This window comes from Schistocerca piceifrons, chromosome 1 (genome assembly GCF_021461385.2).
Source record: "Schistocerca piceifrons isolate TAMUIC-IGC-003096 chromosome 1, iqSchPice1.1, whole genome shotgun sequence".
Lineage (NCBI taxonomy): Eukaryota > Metazoa > Arthropoda > Insecta > Orthoptera > Acrididae > Schistocerca > Schistocerca piceifrons.
Window position 1 is genome coordinate 1,128,361,842 of NC_060138.1, and position 19,054 is coordinate 1,128,380,895.

Below are 19,054 nucleotides of genomic sequence, written 5' to 3' on the forward strand. Positions count from 1 at the left end.
AGCCATGGACCCAAGTGGTCAACAAGGCACTGTGGAAGCTGATGGTGGCTCAAGAATGGAGTGGGCAGTGCTCACACGCGGTGGACTCGATCCTCTCTTCCAACGGAACCGATCATTGACTGAAAATAGTTCTGGTTGGAGACCATTTGCAGCCAAGCAAGGATGTAATTTTTATGGATGACAATGACCGTGTTATCGGGCCACAGTCGTCCGCAATTGGTTTCAAGAACATTCTGGACAATTCGAGCGAATGATCTGGCCAACCAGATCGCCTGACATTGATCTCATCAAACATTTATGGGACATAATAGAAAGGTCGGTCAGAGCCCAAAATCCTGCACTGGCAACACTTTCGCAATCATGGACGGCTATAGAGGCAGCATGGCTCAATACTTCTGCAGGAAACTCCCAACTACTTGTTGAGTCCATGCCACTTCCAGTTGCAGCACTACATCGGGCAAAACGAGATATGACACCACATTGGGAGGTATTCCATGACTTTTGTCACGCCAGAGTATACTCAATGAACAAATAGACACCAGAAATAAAATTTCTGTGTTGTTTTAGACATTTACTCGTATTGTAAGCGCAGGCTTTTAGATGTGAGAGACTGTCGAGATATACATAATACACTTAGAATTGCACTACATGAAATGGAATGTCATGATCGATAACTGACAGGCATCACTTATTGATTGAGCTTTGACGTGCGGGTGTATTACGTTGTAATCTCTGTGCAACGTCAACGAGCTGTCAAAAAAATCTTATATATAAACTGGTTATACATACTGTTAACTCATATTACATGGTTCTCAGTACGTTGTATTATGTTTTGCAGATGATTGCAAAATAAAATGTAAGAAGTAACTAAAAGCAGCATGACCTAATTAAAAAATTACAATTTTATTAATCATTTATTTCCTGTGTCTCCTCGAGATCATGGCTCGTTGAAAGAATAATTTATATTTAGGTCGTGTGATCCAGATTTGATTTTCAGCGAAGAACACTGTGTGACTACAAAGCAGTCATCTGTCGATTTATTGCCTTCATTTCACATATATTAGTTTCCATGTTTTCATAGTTTCTTCATATTTACAAATTTTTCATTATAGTCAGTCACGATAGTTATACAAATAAAAAATTATACTTAGAAATGGTTTATGTAAGTAAAACAATCCACCAGTACATATGATTATACTCACTGTTTTCATCATACAGAATAATTTGAATTAACTTGGAAGTGTAAAATCAGAAAATTGCCACTATTCCACAGGGCAGCATGCGCCAACTACATCTGATATTCGCCATCATATGACTTTCAATTCGTCAAAAAGAAGAGAGATTATATGTATGTCTGAAACAAAATCTTTTACATGACAAATGAATTACTACTCGATTATCTTTTTTCGTGTTGTTTTGAAAGTTTATAATGAACAATTTTGATGTCAGTGGCTTCAAATGAAATTAATATTGAATAAGAATATTTTTAAGTAACCAGCCGATTGCAAATAACTCTTTTGTACACTGACCTAGGTTTCAAGACCTACTAAGGGTGTCTTCATCAGAATGAAATTATGAGAAACCGTAAAATTAAATTGCTAGAAGGCAGTGCTCAGAATTTGGAGCAACTATGATCAAGCCAAACATAAAATAAAACACGTTCCAGCCTTTGTTAGGTGTGCCTAGCAACGACGCGCATCAGAACAACATCTGAACCTTAGTCTGATGTTGTTCCTAGCGAGGGACACATAGCAAAGGCTGTAACACTTTTTATTTTATTTTTGACTTGAACATAGCTGCTCTAAATTCCGACCATTGCATTTTCACAATGTAATTTTATGGTTTCACAAAAACTGATTCTGTTGGAGACGTCCTTAGTAGGTGTCGAAACCTAGGTCAATGTACCAAAGAGTTAGTTGCAAAAGGTTGGCTGAATAAACCTTTGTTGAAACTTGTATAAGGTTGTTGAGAAAAGATCATGTTTAAAATTATAATTTTTAAATAAATGCGATAGTACGAAAAAAATATATTTTTTTTTGAAAAATGGTGAAATCAACATCGTTAATGTTAATTCTTTCTGAATTCATATCTTGGATATAGGGGTACAAAAACATATTACACTGAAGAGCCAAAGAAACTGATACATCTGCCTGATATCGTGCAGGGCCCCCGCGAGCACGCAGAAGTGTCAGAGCACGACGTGGCCTGGGCTCGACTGTCTGAAGTACCGCTGGACAGAGCTGACACCATGAATCCTGCAGGGCTGTCCATAAACCCGTAAGATGCGACGGAGTGGATATCTCTTCCGAACAGAACGTTGCAAAACATTCCAGATAAGCTCTATAATGTTCATGTCTTGGGAGGAGTGGGGGGGGGGGGGGGGGGTTGGTGGCCAGCGCAAGTTCTTAAACTCAGAACGTACTCCTGGAGCCGCTCTGTAGCATTTCTGGACGTGTGGGGCGTGGCATTGTCCTGCTAGAATTGCCCAAGTCCTCCGCAACGTACAATGGACATGAATGGATACAGGCGATGAGACAGGATGCTTACGTACGTGTAACGTGTCAGAGTCGCATGTAGACGTATCAGGGGTCCATATCACTCCACATATCACACGCCTCACACCATTACAGAACATTACAGAACCTTCACCAGCTTGATCAGTCTCCTGCTGACATGCAGGTTCCATGGATTCGTGAGGTTGTGTCCACATCCATACACGTCCATCCGCTCGATACAATTTTAAACGAGACTCGTCGGACCAGGCAACATGTTTCCAGACATCACCAGTCTAATGTCGGTGTCGACGGACCCAGGCGAGGCGTAAAGCTTTGTGTCGTGCAGTCATCAAGAGTACACGAGTGGGCCCTCGGCTCCGAAAGCCATTATCGATGATGTTTCGTTGAATGGTTCGCACGCTGACATTTATTGACGGCCCAGCATTGAAATGTGCAGCAATTTGTGGAGGGGTTGTACCCCTCTTCAGTCGTCGTTGGTCCCATTTTTGCAGGATCTTTTTCCGGCCGCAGCCATGTCGGAGATATGATGTTTTACCGGATTCCTGATATTCACTGAACACTCGTGGAATGGACGTACAGGATAATCCCCACTTCATCGCTACCTCGGAGATGCTGTGTCCCATCGCTCGTGCGCCGACTATGAAACCACGTTCAAACTCACTTAAATCTTGAAAACCTGCCATTGTAGCAGCAGTAACCGATGTAACAACTGCGCCAGACACTTGTCATATCCAGGTGCTTCCGCCTCAGCGTCGTATTCTGCCTGTTTACATATCTCTGTAGTTGAATACGCAGTGCTTATACCAGCTTCTTTGGCGCTTCAATGTATTAATGTCGCTTAAACTATACCGAATGTAAGGTTACAATATAGACTTCATTGTATCGTGTTGTAAATTTACGGTATGTATCAGTACTCCAGTACGTGATGGAGAATGTACCTGTGCCATTACATGATGTATAGGACCTGAGGTCTCGGGTACTGTGACAGCTACTTGTGTCTGCGTCACACTTGTATCTGTACCTGTGGACTGACCACTCGCTCCCCGTGGTTTGCGCAGGCTTCACCGGCAAGACGTGCGAGTCAGAGGCGGACCCGTGCGGCTCTGCGCCGTGCCAGAACGGCGCCACCTGCGTGCGCAACGCGACGCACTTCCGGTGCGTGTGCCCCACGGGCTTCGCCGGAGAGGTGTGCCAGCAGCCGCTCAACCAGTGCGAGTCGTCGCCCTGCAAGCACGGCATCTGCGTGGAGCAGGAGGACGGGTACCGCTGCTTCTGCCGGCCAGGTGGGCGCGCTCTCCGACACCTGCTGCATACCCTCACTGACACAACCCGGGTGTTTCTCTCTATTTATTGCCTCTGTCACTTGAAACGATCTTTCACGTCTGTCCACGGAGCTACCGCTTCGGGTAGCGAAGTTGCAACCACAGCCTAGCCACAATACACACCCTCAGTAGCAATTCACGTGAGACAATTTACGCTACATGCTGCTGTGCTGATTTGAGTGCAAACGTTTATTGCCGCATCCAGCTTACTTCTACGCATTGCTATAGTATTAAGTGTAAATAAGGACTCGCGAGACAGGGTTAAAACATAATTTTTCGCTTGTGTGGCCATATGTCTGTAATTGCTTTACAATTCTTGACGTATTTTTTGTACTGTCGTTGCAACTACAAAAATGCGTGGTTTTTTCACCAGAAGCTTTTTACTTTTTACTTTATTGAGGTAAAGCATCATCAGTGGTAGTGATTTTCGCTTGATTTCTTTCTTAAATCGGGAAATGCCCTCTGCTAGCACATCGTCGATGTTTTTATGCTTTAGACTCTGATAGTTGTGCTCTGCAGCAATACGCATTTCTTATGTGCTGCGAAAAATGTAGAAAATGCACGGTGCTGAGGAACAACTAAGAATTAGACAATAACTATCAGTGTGTTAAGCAGAAAAACATCAACGATGTGCTAGCAAACGGCATTTTCCGACGTAAGTGAGAAATCAAGCAAAAATCACCACCACTGATGATGATTTACCTCAATAAAGCGAAACGCATCTGGCGAGAAAAAAATCACGCGTTTTTGTAGTTGCAGCTGCAGAACAAAAATACTCTAAAGGGTTAAAATTGTCACTTCTCTTATACAGCTAATCAATAGCATCTAGAAACTCAAGTACTGTTTGAGGGATGAATGGAAACATCAGTAACAATCTTTTTAGGGGAGCTTCTTCTGGGAAGAAGGTAGAGCTGGCAGAGGCTGCAAGTAAGATGGGGCTGGACGTTTTAGCTGTTAGTGACATTCGGGTAAGGGGTGAGAAAGAAGAGGAAGTGGGAGAGTACAAGGTCTACCTGTCAGGAGTCAAAGCAGGAATAGCGCAATGGGATGTAGGGCTTTACATCAGGAAAGAAATGGAACCCAGCGTAGTTGCAATAAGGTATGTAAACGAACGACTGATGTGGATAAATTTGACAGTGTCTAGCAAGAAAATTAGGATTGTGTCAGTATATTCGCATTGTGAAGGGACAGATCAAGATAAGATGGATAGTTTTTATGAGGCACTCAGTGATGTAGTTCTTACAGTAAAGGACAAGGACAGCGTTCTGCTCATGGGTGATTTTAACGCCAGGATTGGAAATCGAACAGAAGGGTATGAAAAGGTTATGGGTAAATTTGGAGAGGATATGGAGGCCAACAGGAACGGGAAACAACTCTTGGATTTCTGTGCCAGTATGGGCTTAGTAATCACAAACTCCTTTTTTAAACATAAGAACATTCACCGGGATACTTGGGAAGGCAAGGGAACCAGATCTGTCATTGACTACATAACAACAGATCAGGAATTCAGGAAGGCTCTGAGGGACACACGTGTATTCAGGGGATTCTTTGATGACACTGATCATTATTTAATCTACAGTGAAATTGGGATTGTGAGGCCGAAAGTGCAGGAGGTCAGGTCCATATGTAGGAGGATAAGAGTGGAGAAACTTCAGGATAAGGAAATCAGGCACAAGTACATAACAGCGATCTCAGAAAGGTACCATTTGGTTGAATGTAGTCAATTATAGTCATTGGAAAAGGAATGGACACGGTACAGGGACACAGTACTAGAAGTGGCTAAAGAATGTCTTGGAACAGTAGGATGAAGCAAACAGCTTGGTGGAATGACAGAGTCAAGGCGGCCTGTAAAAGGAAAAAGAAGGCGTATCAAAAACGGCTACATACTAGAACTCAGGTAGACAGAGAAAGTTATGTTGAAGAGAGAAACAAAGCCAAACAGATAATTGCAGCATCCAAGAAGAAATCTTGGGAAGACTTTGGAAAGAGGTTGGAGACTATGGGTCAAGCTGCTGGAAAACCATTCTGGAGTGTAATTAGCAGTCTTCGAAAGAGAGGTAAGAAGGAAATGACAAGTATTTTGGACAGGCCAGGAAAACTGCTGGTGAATCCCGTGGATGCCTTGGGCAGATGGAGGGAATATTTTGAAGAGTTGCTCAATATAGGTGAAAATGCGATCAGTAATGTTTCAGATTTCGAGGTAGAATGGGATAGGAATGCTGATGGAAATAGGATCACATTTGAGGAAGTGGAGAAAATGGTCAATAGATTGCAGTGCAATAAATCAGCTGAGGTGGATGAAATTAAGTCGGAACTCATCAAATACAGTGGAATGTCAGGTCTTAAATGGCTACACAAGATAACTGAATTGGCCTGGGAGTCGGGGCAGGTTCCATCAGACTGGACAAAAGCAGTAATCACACCAATCTTTAAACATGGAAACAGAAAAGATTGCAACAACTACAGAGGTATCTCTTTAATCAGCGTTGTGGGTAAAATCTTCTCAGGTATTGTTGAAAGGAAAGTGCGAGTATTAGTTGAGGACCAATTGGATGAAATTCAGTGTGGGTTTAGGCCTCTTAGAGGTTGTCAGGACCAGATCTTTAGCTTACGGCAAATAATGGAGAAGTGTTATGAGTGGAATAGGGAATTGTATATATGCTTTATAGATCTAGAAAAGGCATATGACCGGGTTCCTAGGAGGAAGTTATTGTCTGTTCTACGAGATTATGGAATAGGAGGCAAACTTTTGCAAGCAATTAAAGGTCTTTACATAGATAGTCAGGCAGCAGTTAGAGTTGACGGTAAATTGAGTTCATGGTTCAGAGTAGTTTCAGGGGTAAGACAAGGCTACAACCTGTCTCCACTGTTGTTCATATTATTTATGGATCATATGTTGAAAACAATAGACTGGCTGGGTGAGATTAAGATATGTGAACACAAAATAAGCAGTCTTGCATATGCGGATGACTTAGTTGTGATGGCAGCTTCGATTGAAAGTTTGCAAAGTAATATTTCAGAGCTAGATCAGAAATGTAAGGACTATGGTATGAAGATTAGCATCTCCAAAACGAAAGTAATGTCAGTGGGAAAGAAATATAAACGGATTGAGTGCCAAATAGGACGAACAAAGTTCGAACAGGTGGACAGTTTCAAGTACTTAGGATGCATATTCTCACAGGATGGCAACATAGTGAAAGAACTGGAAGCGAGGTGTAGCAAAGCTAATGCAGTGAGCGCCCAGCTACGATCTACTCTCTTCTGCAAGAAGGAATTCAGTACCAAGACTAAGTTATCTGTGCACCGTTCAATCTTTCGACCAACTTTGTTGTATGGGAGCGAAAGCTGGGTGGATTCAGGTTACCTTATCAACAAGGTTGAGGTTACGGATATGAAAGTAGCTAGGATGATTGCAGGTACTAGTAGATGGGGACAATGGCAGGAGGGTGTCCACAATGAGGAAATCAAAGAAAATCTGAGAATGAACTCTATAGATGTAGCAGTCAAGGCGAACAGGCTTAGATGGTGGGGTCATGTTACAAGCATGGGAGAAGCAAGGTTACTCAAGAGACTCATGGGTTCAGCAGCAGAGGGTAGGAGGAGTCAGGGCACACCAAGGAGAAGGTACCTGGATTCGGTTAAGAATGATTTTGAAGTAATAGGTTTAATATCAGAAGAGGCACCAATGTTAGTACTGAGTAGGGGATCATGGAGGAATTTTATAAGGGGGGCTATCCTCCAGACTGAACGCTGAAAGGCATAATCAATCTTAAATTATTATGATGATGATTGTCTCTACATACTGATCCTTCGGGTGAATAGGGACATGTCAAAATCCGTTATGGTTCTATGACAAGAAGGAAAACAAACTTTATCGGCATTACAAAGAATTTTATTCAGTATAGAACTAAGAATATTGCATCAGTTGTGACATTTTAGCCTGTTTTCCAAATAAACAGTGTTATATGTCTATTGGCGTTATTTTAGCGTTAAACTGATGAATTTGGTTTGCTTGTTAATATACTAAATCACTAACATGTCTTTAAAAATGATCTTGTCTTCGAATCTAAAAATCGTAGGTACCCCACATAAGTAACGGAGTTTCAGACATCATCTCCTTGACTAAAAAATGACTCGTGATCTGCTAAAATCAACGTGTTTTAATCGATTAAGGTAGGAAAACTAAAATATGACATAAAGCAGAACTGTTTAGGATTTGCTGATGACCTCCTCTGGCCAACAACATTCAAGGAACCAAACAACAAAAACAATTATTACAGGAAATAGCCCAGAGTATTGGCCTTAGAATATCTTTTGAAAAAACAGAAATAATGCTAACGGAACCGCCACTGGCTAACAAAATTAGAAATGGAGAATACGACGTAAAAATTGCTGACAACTTTAAATATTTGGGAGAAATGATAACACACAACCTGAATGAGAAACCGTCACGGCAGACGGCAAATAAAATTGATTAAAAGACATCATGTTACCAAGAAAACATATAACAAAAAGAGCCTCTCAATAGCCACAAAACTGAAACACTCCAAAACAATCACACAGGTGCAAATAACATAACCTAGGGAAATTACATTTAAAACTACCAATACTGTAGCAACAGACAGATTACTCAAAATAGAAAGAAGGGCAGTAAAAACATGTAAAATTAACAAATACCAAAAATACGGAGTTAGCTTCAAATGAAAAGGTTTATTAAGAAATAGAACCAGTGACAAGTAAAATGAAAAACAAACGGATGTCTTTCCTAGGACATTTGATGAGGACAACAGAAAATAGAATTAGCGGAGAATAATTGAGAAGTTATAGAATAGTAAGAGCGGGATTAGATGTCTCGCAGAGATCAAGGAGGAAATGATGAAATTACAGAATTGAAAGACAAGACAGACTCGATCAAGATACTTCAGGACAGACATATCACACTACCAATAAAAATTGACAAACAGAGAATTGGAGGGGTGATTTCAGATGAGGAGAGAAGGGCACGATCTGAAAGAATGAAGAAGTATTCGGCCAACAAATAGCAGAAGAACCTAATTCATAATATTGGCTAAATTGATCCAGTCTTTTCCATAAAATTAAAAAAATACGGAAACTTAATCTCTGCCTTCTAAATAAAAAATTTCACATTTATGCAATCCAAATGACTGCTTACTTTTTCCATATATTTTAATCACAGCGTATTCTCCTGGGTTGAGAACAATGCCAGATGGTTCTTCATTTACGTCAAAATCTTTCTCTTCTTCTGAGGAGGCACTAACGATTACGGTTTCTATTCATATTTTACATTCCAAAAACATAGCCGAAACAGAACGCAAATTAACATGCTTTGAAAATAAACGTTTGTTTAACGAAACGGAATTGCAGACTTCCCTTCCAAGTGCTTAAATTGAAGCAACACAATATTGATTGGTACTTACAGAAGACGTTTGAAGTAAATAAATTAAGAATCCTATCCGCAGTTTCTCATACAGTGATGGAAACATTAACTGACAGCGTCGCCAACTTTCAAATTCATAATGTCTATTTTACATTGGTTCACTACAAAAATATACAAATATATGTTTGAATGACATTCCCAGTTTCCATCCGACCTGATACCAAAGAAAGTTTTTGGAAGTTTTGTCGCTGTTCACCTCCTTGTTTCTATTGAGCCTTTTCTACAGTAGTCCAGAGTATAATTTAATTTAGCGTTGCTCAGTTATCTGGAGCAAGTCTATCTATTGGACTCCACTTCGGTTACTTGCATGTCCGTAACTTACCCCAGTTATACAACTGAATAAAGGGTACCCAATGTTTAGCGTGGAATCTGCACTCGATTCCGCGATCTCTCGGATTCTACGCACACGGTTTACCGCTAGACCAGCAGGCCTGATCTGTCTAAACTCAAATAGGAGGACGACATACAGAAACATCACATTTTACATTTCCACTGGAACAGTTGGAATTTATTATATTGTGTGACACCACGCTAAGTGCGCTTCGTTACTGTCAAACACCACTTCCAGCTACCTGATGTGTCAATCGTCAGACATGAGTCCTGTGCGCACCTAAAAGCGCTCGCTCACTAAGTTGCATCTTTGCTCTTAAAGACCGACAGACCGCTGAGACCTGTACTGTTGTGCACAGGGAAGACACCTGCCAACTCTTTCAGCTTTCCGTAGCAGAAGGGAACTTTATATTGATCGCTTGGATCACATACTCCCGACTTCTGTCATGAAACACTTTGGAAACCTCAGTTTCGCACTACAGGGCGCACGACTCACGTCCTACCGTGGTCAGGGTTACCGGCTTTCTGAAGTTGCTTTAACATTCAGATCTTTCGGTGAAACATCCTTCCGAAAATAATTTAGACATTTCCATTCACCGTTTCCAGCGCCAAGTAACAGAACTTAGGCGGGAGGAACTTCTTTCTACCACTGAAAGTTGTATACTCGTATTTCTCACAGGCGCTGCATGGGAATTTCCACCCACTGCTTTATTTCGTATTATATCCCATACAGTGCCGTATCCAACAGATAAATCAGTGTAGATCATCTGGGAGGTCCCCCTACAACTGAAAAACACAGGGTAAGGAAGGATCATTATGGTCAGTACCAGAACACGTGCGAATTAGTGGTAATATACCGAAACTGCAGCCAAGGACGCTTGTACCCCATTGAATGTAATACAATGTCCTATCGTTGAAGAGCCGAGATGTCGCTCAAAAATGGTTCAAATGGCTCTAAGCACTATGGGACTTAACATCTGAGGTCATCAGTCCCCTAGACTTAGAACTACTTAAATCTAACTAAACTAAGGACATCAAACACAGTCATGCCCGAGGCAGGATTCGAACCTGCGACCATAGCACCAGCGTGATTCCGGACTGAAGCGCGTAGAACCGCTCGGCCACAGCGGCCGGCAAAATGTCGCTCCCGGAAAGTTCCATACCGCTTCCATGGGAAAAAAGTGCCTGTGCGTGATGTAATACAAGTTGAGATCAATAAAATAGGTTACAAGGCCGTGGTGTACCTCATTCCGACCAGTTAGGAGTGTTGAAATACGCTTAACGCGTCACCGAATAGCACACGAGCTCCAGACTCAATTTTCAACCTTTTGCGGTTCAGAGTATCTGTGTTTGCTAATGTGAGAAAGAGTTTCAGAAAACAAATGTGATCTTATCTAGCTTTTAGCGAATCTGCATTTTATGTGTTTGAACCATGTTCATTTATTGCGGTATTTGAAGAGCATTAGTAGTACTAGTTGTACGCCCGATGTTGAGAATGTGTTATGTTACACTCTACGACCAATTAAGGCATTTCGTATAATGGTCTGATGATGGACGACTTTTTTTTAACAACAAATGGGAACAGGTTACAGATATGAATTTGTGGAGTCTGGAATGAACCAGTTGCGTTCTGAAAGTCAATAGAAACTGTAGCACATTATTGACACTCAATAGAGTAACATACAAAGGCATCATCAGCTGCATAGTCACACCTTGCTGCACCAAGTTAACTGATATTTATACATTAAGTTAATATTTCATAGACGTACTTTTAGGAAACATTTCAATATCAGTTGGAAGTTATCATGTAGTGTCCTACTTCTTTGCCACCAAAATGTAAATTAAGCTCAAGGCCTTCAAACTTTTCAGCAGATACTAATGTGGAACTTTCCACTATTAGTTAAAGGCATTAACATGTACTCATAAAGTCCGTTACCACGCTGTGTGTTCACAGTGTCCAAACTTTTGAAACTACAAAAAAATTTAATGTTTTAAAATTACAAAAAAATTGAACTTACACATCACAATATGAGGTAAATTAGTCAAATAAGACAGCTTCCATTAAAAAGAATCGCTATTTGCTGTTTGACAATGAATCAGTTTACAACTACGTTCTTAGCTTTTTACGTTCTTCTTTTAGATGTCTTATAATTTTTATTATGTTCTGATCGAGACGATCAAGTAATTACCCACAGTTACCTACACCTTTCAGCTGTGAGTTCTGAAAATGACTCATGCAACCTCTGTCTTACTGCAGCATGAACAAGGTACATCTAAGAATACATCACAACATACAAGTCAGCTCGTATTACCACAAAGTATTATTAGATTGTCAGTCGTATAGAGTATAAGTTCCCAACTATGGGTTGCTGTATGAAATTTAGCCCAAATTTACCTCCCACTCTATAAAAGTCTATGTATTACCAAAATTGCATACCCACAAACTGTTATTTAACTTGAACTCGTATGCTAACTTTTGACGAAACAGAACATAATTTGAGCTGAACTGTAACTGGTCTGAATGCACCTTGTCTTTATACTAAATCCACAACTAAAGTAAAACAATTATCGGGCCCTAATCACAATTTCCACTTACCTCACGTCTTGACTAAATTGTTGCAGATTTCTCGAAACCATAACAGCAAACAGTAAGCAGGTAACGGCTGAGCTAGATTTCTGTTTTTAAATAAAATTTCCAAAAATATTCAGACTGTTGCATAGTGTATGGTGCAATGTGGTAATGGTAATGAAAAAGCTTCTTTAAACAGTGAGATGGGAAGAGTAACTATTCCTATGAAATAATATTCCAAGACAACGGTTTTAGAACGAAGCATGTATTCAAATGACAGAGTAAAATTCTGCATAATCTTCATACACAACATAGGTCTGAAGAATACTATGAATAACAAAGTGAACAATGGTTTAAAAAGGGTATACATCTACCACAATTAACCAAGCGAGGTGGTGCAGTGGTTAGCACACAGGACTCGCATTCGGGAGGACGACGGTACACTCCCGCCTCTGGCCATCCTGATTTAGATTTTCGCCAGCTGGGGTGGCCGAGTGGTTCTAGGTGCTACAGTCTGTGAACACGTGACCGCAACGGTCGCAAGTTCGAATCCTGCCTCGGGCGTGGATGTGTGTCACAAGCTACAACATCGTTACGAAAAAACAGTGACCCGCATATGTAATCAGTTTCCTTTAATTTACGTCAATGGTCACAGACTGCTTGATAACAGATTACCGGTTTCGGTCTTTAATGGCCATCGTCAGATCTGTTTGTTTTTATGAAACAGATCTGATGATGGTCATTAAAGATCGAAACCGGTAATTTGTTATCAAACAGTCTGTGACCATTGACGTAAATTAAAGGAAGCTGATGGATATGTGTGACGTCCTTTGGTTAGTTAGGTTTAAGTAGTTCTAAGTTCTAGGTGACTGATGACCTCAGAAGTTAAGTCCCATAGTGCTCAGAGCCATTTGAACCATTTAGGTTTTCCGTGATTTTCCTAAATCGCTCCAGGCAAATGCCGGCACGGTTCCTTTAAAAGGGCACGGCCGACTTCCTTCCCCATCTTTCCCTAATCCGATGAGACCGATGACCTCGCTGTTTTGTCTCCTCCCACAAACAACACAAACCAACCCTACCACAATTCAACTAAGAATGTATCAGACTGCTCAAAGGCAAAGATTGTGCCAGGACAAAACGAAAGATTGTTTAACAGTAAGATAACTCGCTCTCTCTCTCTTGACGATCACATCGATACCTTACAAAAATCAAAACGACATACCTACCTTACAAGATGAACACATTAGTTCCTTGAGACACCTTAGTATCTCGGTTAATGGCTTTCTTAATATCCCGTCACGCTTCTAACAGAAGCACTTTCGTAACTCAATTACACCGCATTTCGCAACGTGATCGCTCCCTTAGGAGGGACTTGAAATCGTAAGTCTTTGTTGGAAGAGGCACGTTTCCTCAAAGGTTCCAGTATTGACAATCAGTATGTCTGTCTAACGTAGTCAGCAACCACTGCCCGTCTTCTTTATCGACATACCACAGACCCACTACTGGCAGCCACACAGGTGTCAACACTCTCCTCTCGACCTCCTCGTCTGCCAATACTGACCTCTCTCCTCGTTCGAGTCTTTAATCAGCGATTATCTCCCACATCTCTCTCTCTCTCTTTGGGAGAATGTCGATGGTGACGTCTCAGCTGTGATCAAAACACAAGCGACCATATAAAATGGTTCAAAGTGATCTGTTGATTTCAAGAAACCCATTACAGCAGTGGTATAAAAAGTGGTCTCAATTTACATTTTGGCCCTAGGCCTCCTGCGCGACTTCATATCCCAGTTTAAGCTGTTTGTTGGGACGCTGATAATCCCTACGTTTTGCGTCCTACACAACAACAACAACAACAACAACAACAACAACCACACAGTGCCTCCCTAGAAAACACTTCACTTAATACTAGCGTGCTGATTGAACCTGCTTGTAACAAATCCAGCATTACACTGTTGGTGTTTCTGTGGACAAGTCTTCTATTTAAGAATAAAAACAGTCTTGATTGCGAAACTGTTTAATGCCAGTGACGCATTTCACTAGCATTAGATTGTGTAAAAGTAGTTGGATGTGTGACACATGCATCGTAAAGCCATGTAAAATAGAAAATAGACGAAACGGTAACTGGATATATAATTCGTCTGTCATAAAAACATATGAGTCCATTTTACGTTTTATGTCCGCCCTCATTAGCTCAGTGGTCAGCGCGGCGGAATGCCACGCCAAGGGGCCTGGGTTCGATTCCCGGCTGCGGCAGGAGATTTTCTCCGTTCAGGGACTGGATGTTGTGTTGTTCTCATCATCATTCCATCCCAATGTCCGAAGAGCAAGTCGCCCATTGTGGCGTCGAATGCAATACATACGAGTACTTGCCCTCGGCGGCCGAACTTCCCCGAATGGGGGACTCCGGGCCCACAATGCCGTACGCTCATTTCCATTTTTCCATTTTATATGGCTTTATCACGGAGGGGTTACGTATCCAGCTACTTTTATTGAATCTGATAAAGCCCAAACAGGGGCATCATTGATATTAAACAGTTTCAAAACTAAGATTGTTTGTATAATTCGAAACTTGTTGCCGTAGCAATCATGACACAATGGAATGGGATAATTTTTAAGTCTTCAACTTAGTAAGGGTTCCGTTACTGGCAACGGAAGATTCATTCTAATGAGGTGTGGCCAGCAAGCTTATAAACCCACAATACAGACTTTGATTATCAGTCCAGTTTGGGTTAATAAATGTATTGTGTCAAGGAACGTACTTAGATTGCGGCTCGCCACTACAGTTAAAGAGGCAGGAAGTGGTTATGGACTACATTGTATTGGTGAACGGTATGTCTACCTTGGTACTTTGAGGCACTGTGACCAATCGAAAATCCTCCTGTTGCAAAGAGCGGTATAATTGTGATACTATCGTGTTTCTGTTATAAATGTGATGAGAAATTGGGAAATACTCTTGCGAAAGGTGTTTCAAGGGGCTAGTACGTTCATTTGCACTACTTTCAATCTGATGACGCTAATAACATCGACTTCGAGCGCCCTACATACGCAACGACAACAGCAATAACAACGAAAAGACTGTGTCTCCCTAGAAGATGCTTGTCTGTGCTTTGGCTGTGTGTGCAGTTCCCATGCTATTTTGCTCACATTCACAGAGTGCTGTCTGTCGCTACTGTGCAAAGTCCCACAGCACGCTTTATTACATCTGCATCTACAACATACTCCACAAGTCACCTAATTGTGTGTGGCGGAGGGTACTGTTCGTACCACTAACTGAGCCCTCCACCCTTGTTCCACTAGCAAACAGCGTGCGGGAAGAATGATTGTCGGTAAGCCTCTGTATTTGGCGGGAGGGGGGGAGGGGGGGAAGTAATATGTTGTACGTTTCTTCTCGGGGAGTGCTCTCTGAAAATTTCAATAGTTAATCTCTCCGTTATGCACAACGCCTCTCTTGTAACGTCTGCCAATGCAATTTGCTGTTTAGTACTGAAGTACTAAAGTGGCACTGGGTGGTCATCACAGGCTAGAGCACCTTGAGCCACATAGATTCCATTTCAAACAAAAAATATTCCTGTCGGCTCTGACTCTGCATCGAACCGCGTTGCCAGTGCACCGACAACTAAAATAGCATTCCCGACAGCAGCGGGCAGTGAAAATAGAGAGAGTTGCTTTCTTCGAAGATAAATGCACGAATGGCTTTCGTGTCTAGTCCTGAGATGCTATTTTAACACGGAACCTGCTCTGCTGGAAAGGGCAGCATTTTTTGAAATACGGTCTCTCATTCGAAACTTCGTACTGTAAAAATAACCACTCCAGGTGTTGCTGTTTTGCTCGTACCAGTCTACTGCGTCGTCCTCTACTCCCCTCTCCCATTTCCCCCCCCCCCCCACCCCCCACCATTCTACCACGGCACCGTCGCACTCTCGGCATTAAAGCCTCCCTCCACGTGGTGGCAACTTGCGCACAGGGTCGGGCGGGCGATATTTCGCTGAGACTAATGTACTGCAATTTGCCGGATGATGCACGGCGGCTTGCGTATCGGCTTTTTATCAGCGTTGACCCATCGCCGAGAGACAGAGAGAGCGCGCGTCTGCTACATCCATTTCGCCGTACGTCGAAGCTGGCGGTGGCTCGCGACTGCTGGGCCCTGCTGTTTTTATTTCCTCGCTACGGGATGAATTATTTCTCGCCGTCACGTCGGGAGTTATTACTCGTCGCTCCACGAATTTGCTATCAGCTTTTGTAGGCTGCCGGCGCCGTTTTAGCTTGTCCTTCCATCAGTACGAGCATGAAACACAGGACTGAAAGTTAAAAGCTGCCACCGAACGAACGAAGAGGAAACTAGTTTTGATGTTCGTAGTACATGTTACCAGTGTAGCTGATTGAATATCCAGAGTGTTTGTTTTAACTTGAGACAGCTAAATATCTCGAAAAGGACGCATGACACAAAAATAATGTTCAAGGTGAAGTTAATATTATAAAGGGGGCATCTGTGTGTGCTATAACTGGCCACCTCCTAACCGCACTCCCCCCCCCCCCCTGTGTTGTTGGAGTCATCTTTTTATTTTCAAATAAGAGCCTCCCATGTTACTTGCATATTCGGGTTCTTCGCCAAGAAATAAATACGGTTTACTCAAAACATTGTTTGCAATTCGTGGTAGACGGCGCTATCAAGAGTTCCCATTTTTGCATTCAAGATCGGACGCATTTGATCCTACATTAAATTTACGATGTACATGTAAAGCTGTGTGATCTACCGGTTTCCGGAGTGGCCGTGCGGTTCTGGGCGCTACAGTCTGGAACCGAGCGACCGCTACGGTCGCAGGTTCGAATCCTGCCTCGGGCATGGATGTGTGTGATGTCCTTAGGTTAGTTAGGTTTAATTAGTTCTAAGTTCTAGGCGACTGATGACCTCAGAAGTTAAGTCGCATAGTGCTCAGAGCCATTTGAACCATTTGATCTACCGGTTTATACTGATGTTCACACGTTGGGTGTTACAAATGTAGTTGTACAGCACGAATAACACAGCTAGATATCGACATTTCTGACAAATGAACTGCTTGTATGGTACCGTAGTTTTCTGTTGCCTATATTTTGACTGTCGTGAGTCCACAAACCATAAGAGTGCTTAATTTCGCTGGCCGCCCTCGAGCCCCGCCATCACGGTAACTGATTTCGGTGTGTGTTTCCATCAAATTACCGTGACTCACGAGCTGCCCAGCCGTGGATACCCACTGACACCAAGCACTCCTGTGGCGAGAGGCAAGAGGAATCATCGACATCAAGCATGCCGATGGGGTCACAAAACTGTTACATCCACGTCGTTGTTCATGGATCACACTAAACGTAGTTTCTAACCATACATTCAAAGGGCTAAACACATTTTACTGTCCACTCAAATCTGAAACAGCACAGAAAATTTCGAACATAAATATCAACCGTAGATTGTACATCTTGACCGCGAAATCAGGAACAATTGATATTTGTCGATTACAGCGCCATCTGCCACGAATTGGAAAAATGATTTGAGTAAACTGTGCATATTTTTTAGCGTGAAATCCAAATAAGCACTCCGTCATCAGGTCAAAAGTGGCCCATCGGCACCATCCAACCGCCATGTCATCCTCAGCTGAGGATGGGGATAGGAGGAGCGTGTGGTCAGCACACCGCTCTCCCGGTCGTTATGATGGTTTCCTTTGACCGGAGACGCTACTGTTCGGTCGAGTTGCTCCTCAATTGGCATCACGAGGCTGAGTGCACCCAGAAAAATGGTAGCACTGCATGACGGACCGGATGGTCACCCAGCCAAGTACCGGCCACGCCCGAAAGCGCTTAACTTCGGTGATCTGACGGGAACCGGTGTATCCACTGCGGCAAGGACGTTGCCCAATAAAAATAGAAGGTTCCTATTTGAAAATACGCAGCTGACCCGCCGGTCGCGGTGGTCTAGCGGTTCTAGGCGCTCAGTCTGGAACCGCGCGACTGCTACGGTCGCAGGTTCGAATCCTGCCTCGGGCATGGATGTGTGTGATGTCCTTAGGTTAGTTAGGTTTAAGTAGTTCTAAGTTCTAGCGGACTGATGACCACATATGTTAAGTCCCATAGTGCTCAGAGCCATTTGAACCATTTTTTTTTTTTTTTTTTTTTTTTGAGCAGCTGACCCGGCCCACGCAGGAGGGGTGATTAGAAGGTGGCCAGTTATATACCGCAGACAGATGTCTCCTTTATTAATATTAACTTTTCACCTAGAACAATTTTTTCGATCGATGCGTCATTTTCCGTGTATATAGCTGTCTCAAGTTAGAACAAACACCTTGTATTTCAGTGCAAAAGGTATCAGTCTACAGCTTCAATATGAGTTATCAACACCATTCTTATTCTCGTTGACGTCGTCAACGTCATTCTCATCGTCATCAGTTTCATCATCATCATCATCATGATCGTCATCATCATCATCATCACCACCAGTAGCAGCATCATTAATCATCGTCAATGTCAATATCATAGAAATGTGATATTACAGTGTCTCTCAGCGTAAGTCATAACGAGATAGATTACAGGTGAATGATCATTGATTACGATCATACCAAGAGTCTGACACAGTGGAGGGCCTGAATCAAGGAGTCAGACGGTTCTTCGGCGATGTAGGCTGCAGATTCCTCGATTTGCGCATTAGGCTGGTTGGGTTTCGGGTTTCACTCAATATGTCATGAGTCCACTACACACAGGGCCCGGCTACACGGGAAGCAGCGGCTCTGTGGCGTAGAATGGAGGTTTTATAGGAAAACACAGAAGGTGCTTCTGTCACAAAGGGTGCACGCCGAACACAGAAAGAACGTAGATACAGGAACCATTGATATAA

General features: G+C 42.5%; 1 protein-coding gene across 1 annotated transcript in view; it reads left to right on the plus strand.

The window, feature by feature from the left end:
- Positions 1 to 19,054, plus strand: part of LOC124778265 (delta and Notch-like epidermal growth factor-related receptor) — a 561,289-nt gene that overhangs the window by 427,944 nt on the left and 114,291 nt on the right. Inside the window, exon 7 of the mRNA XM_047253631.1 lies at positions 3,575 to 3,799. Within this exon, the coding sequence (XP_047109587.1) occupies positions 3,575 to 3,799 (225 nt within the window). The remainder of the gene's footprint in view (positions 1 to 3,574; positions 3,800 to 19,054) is intronic.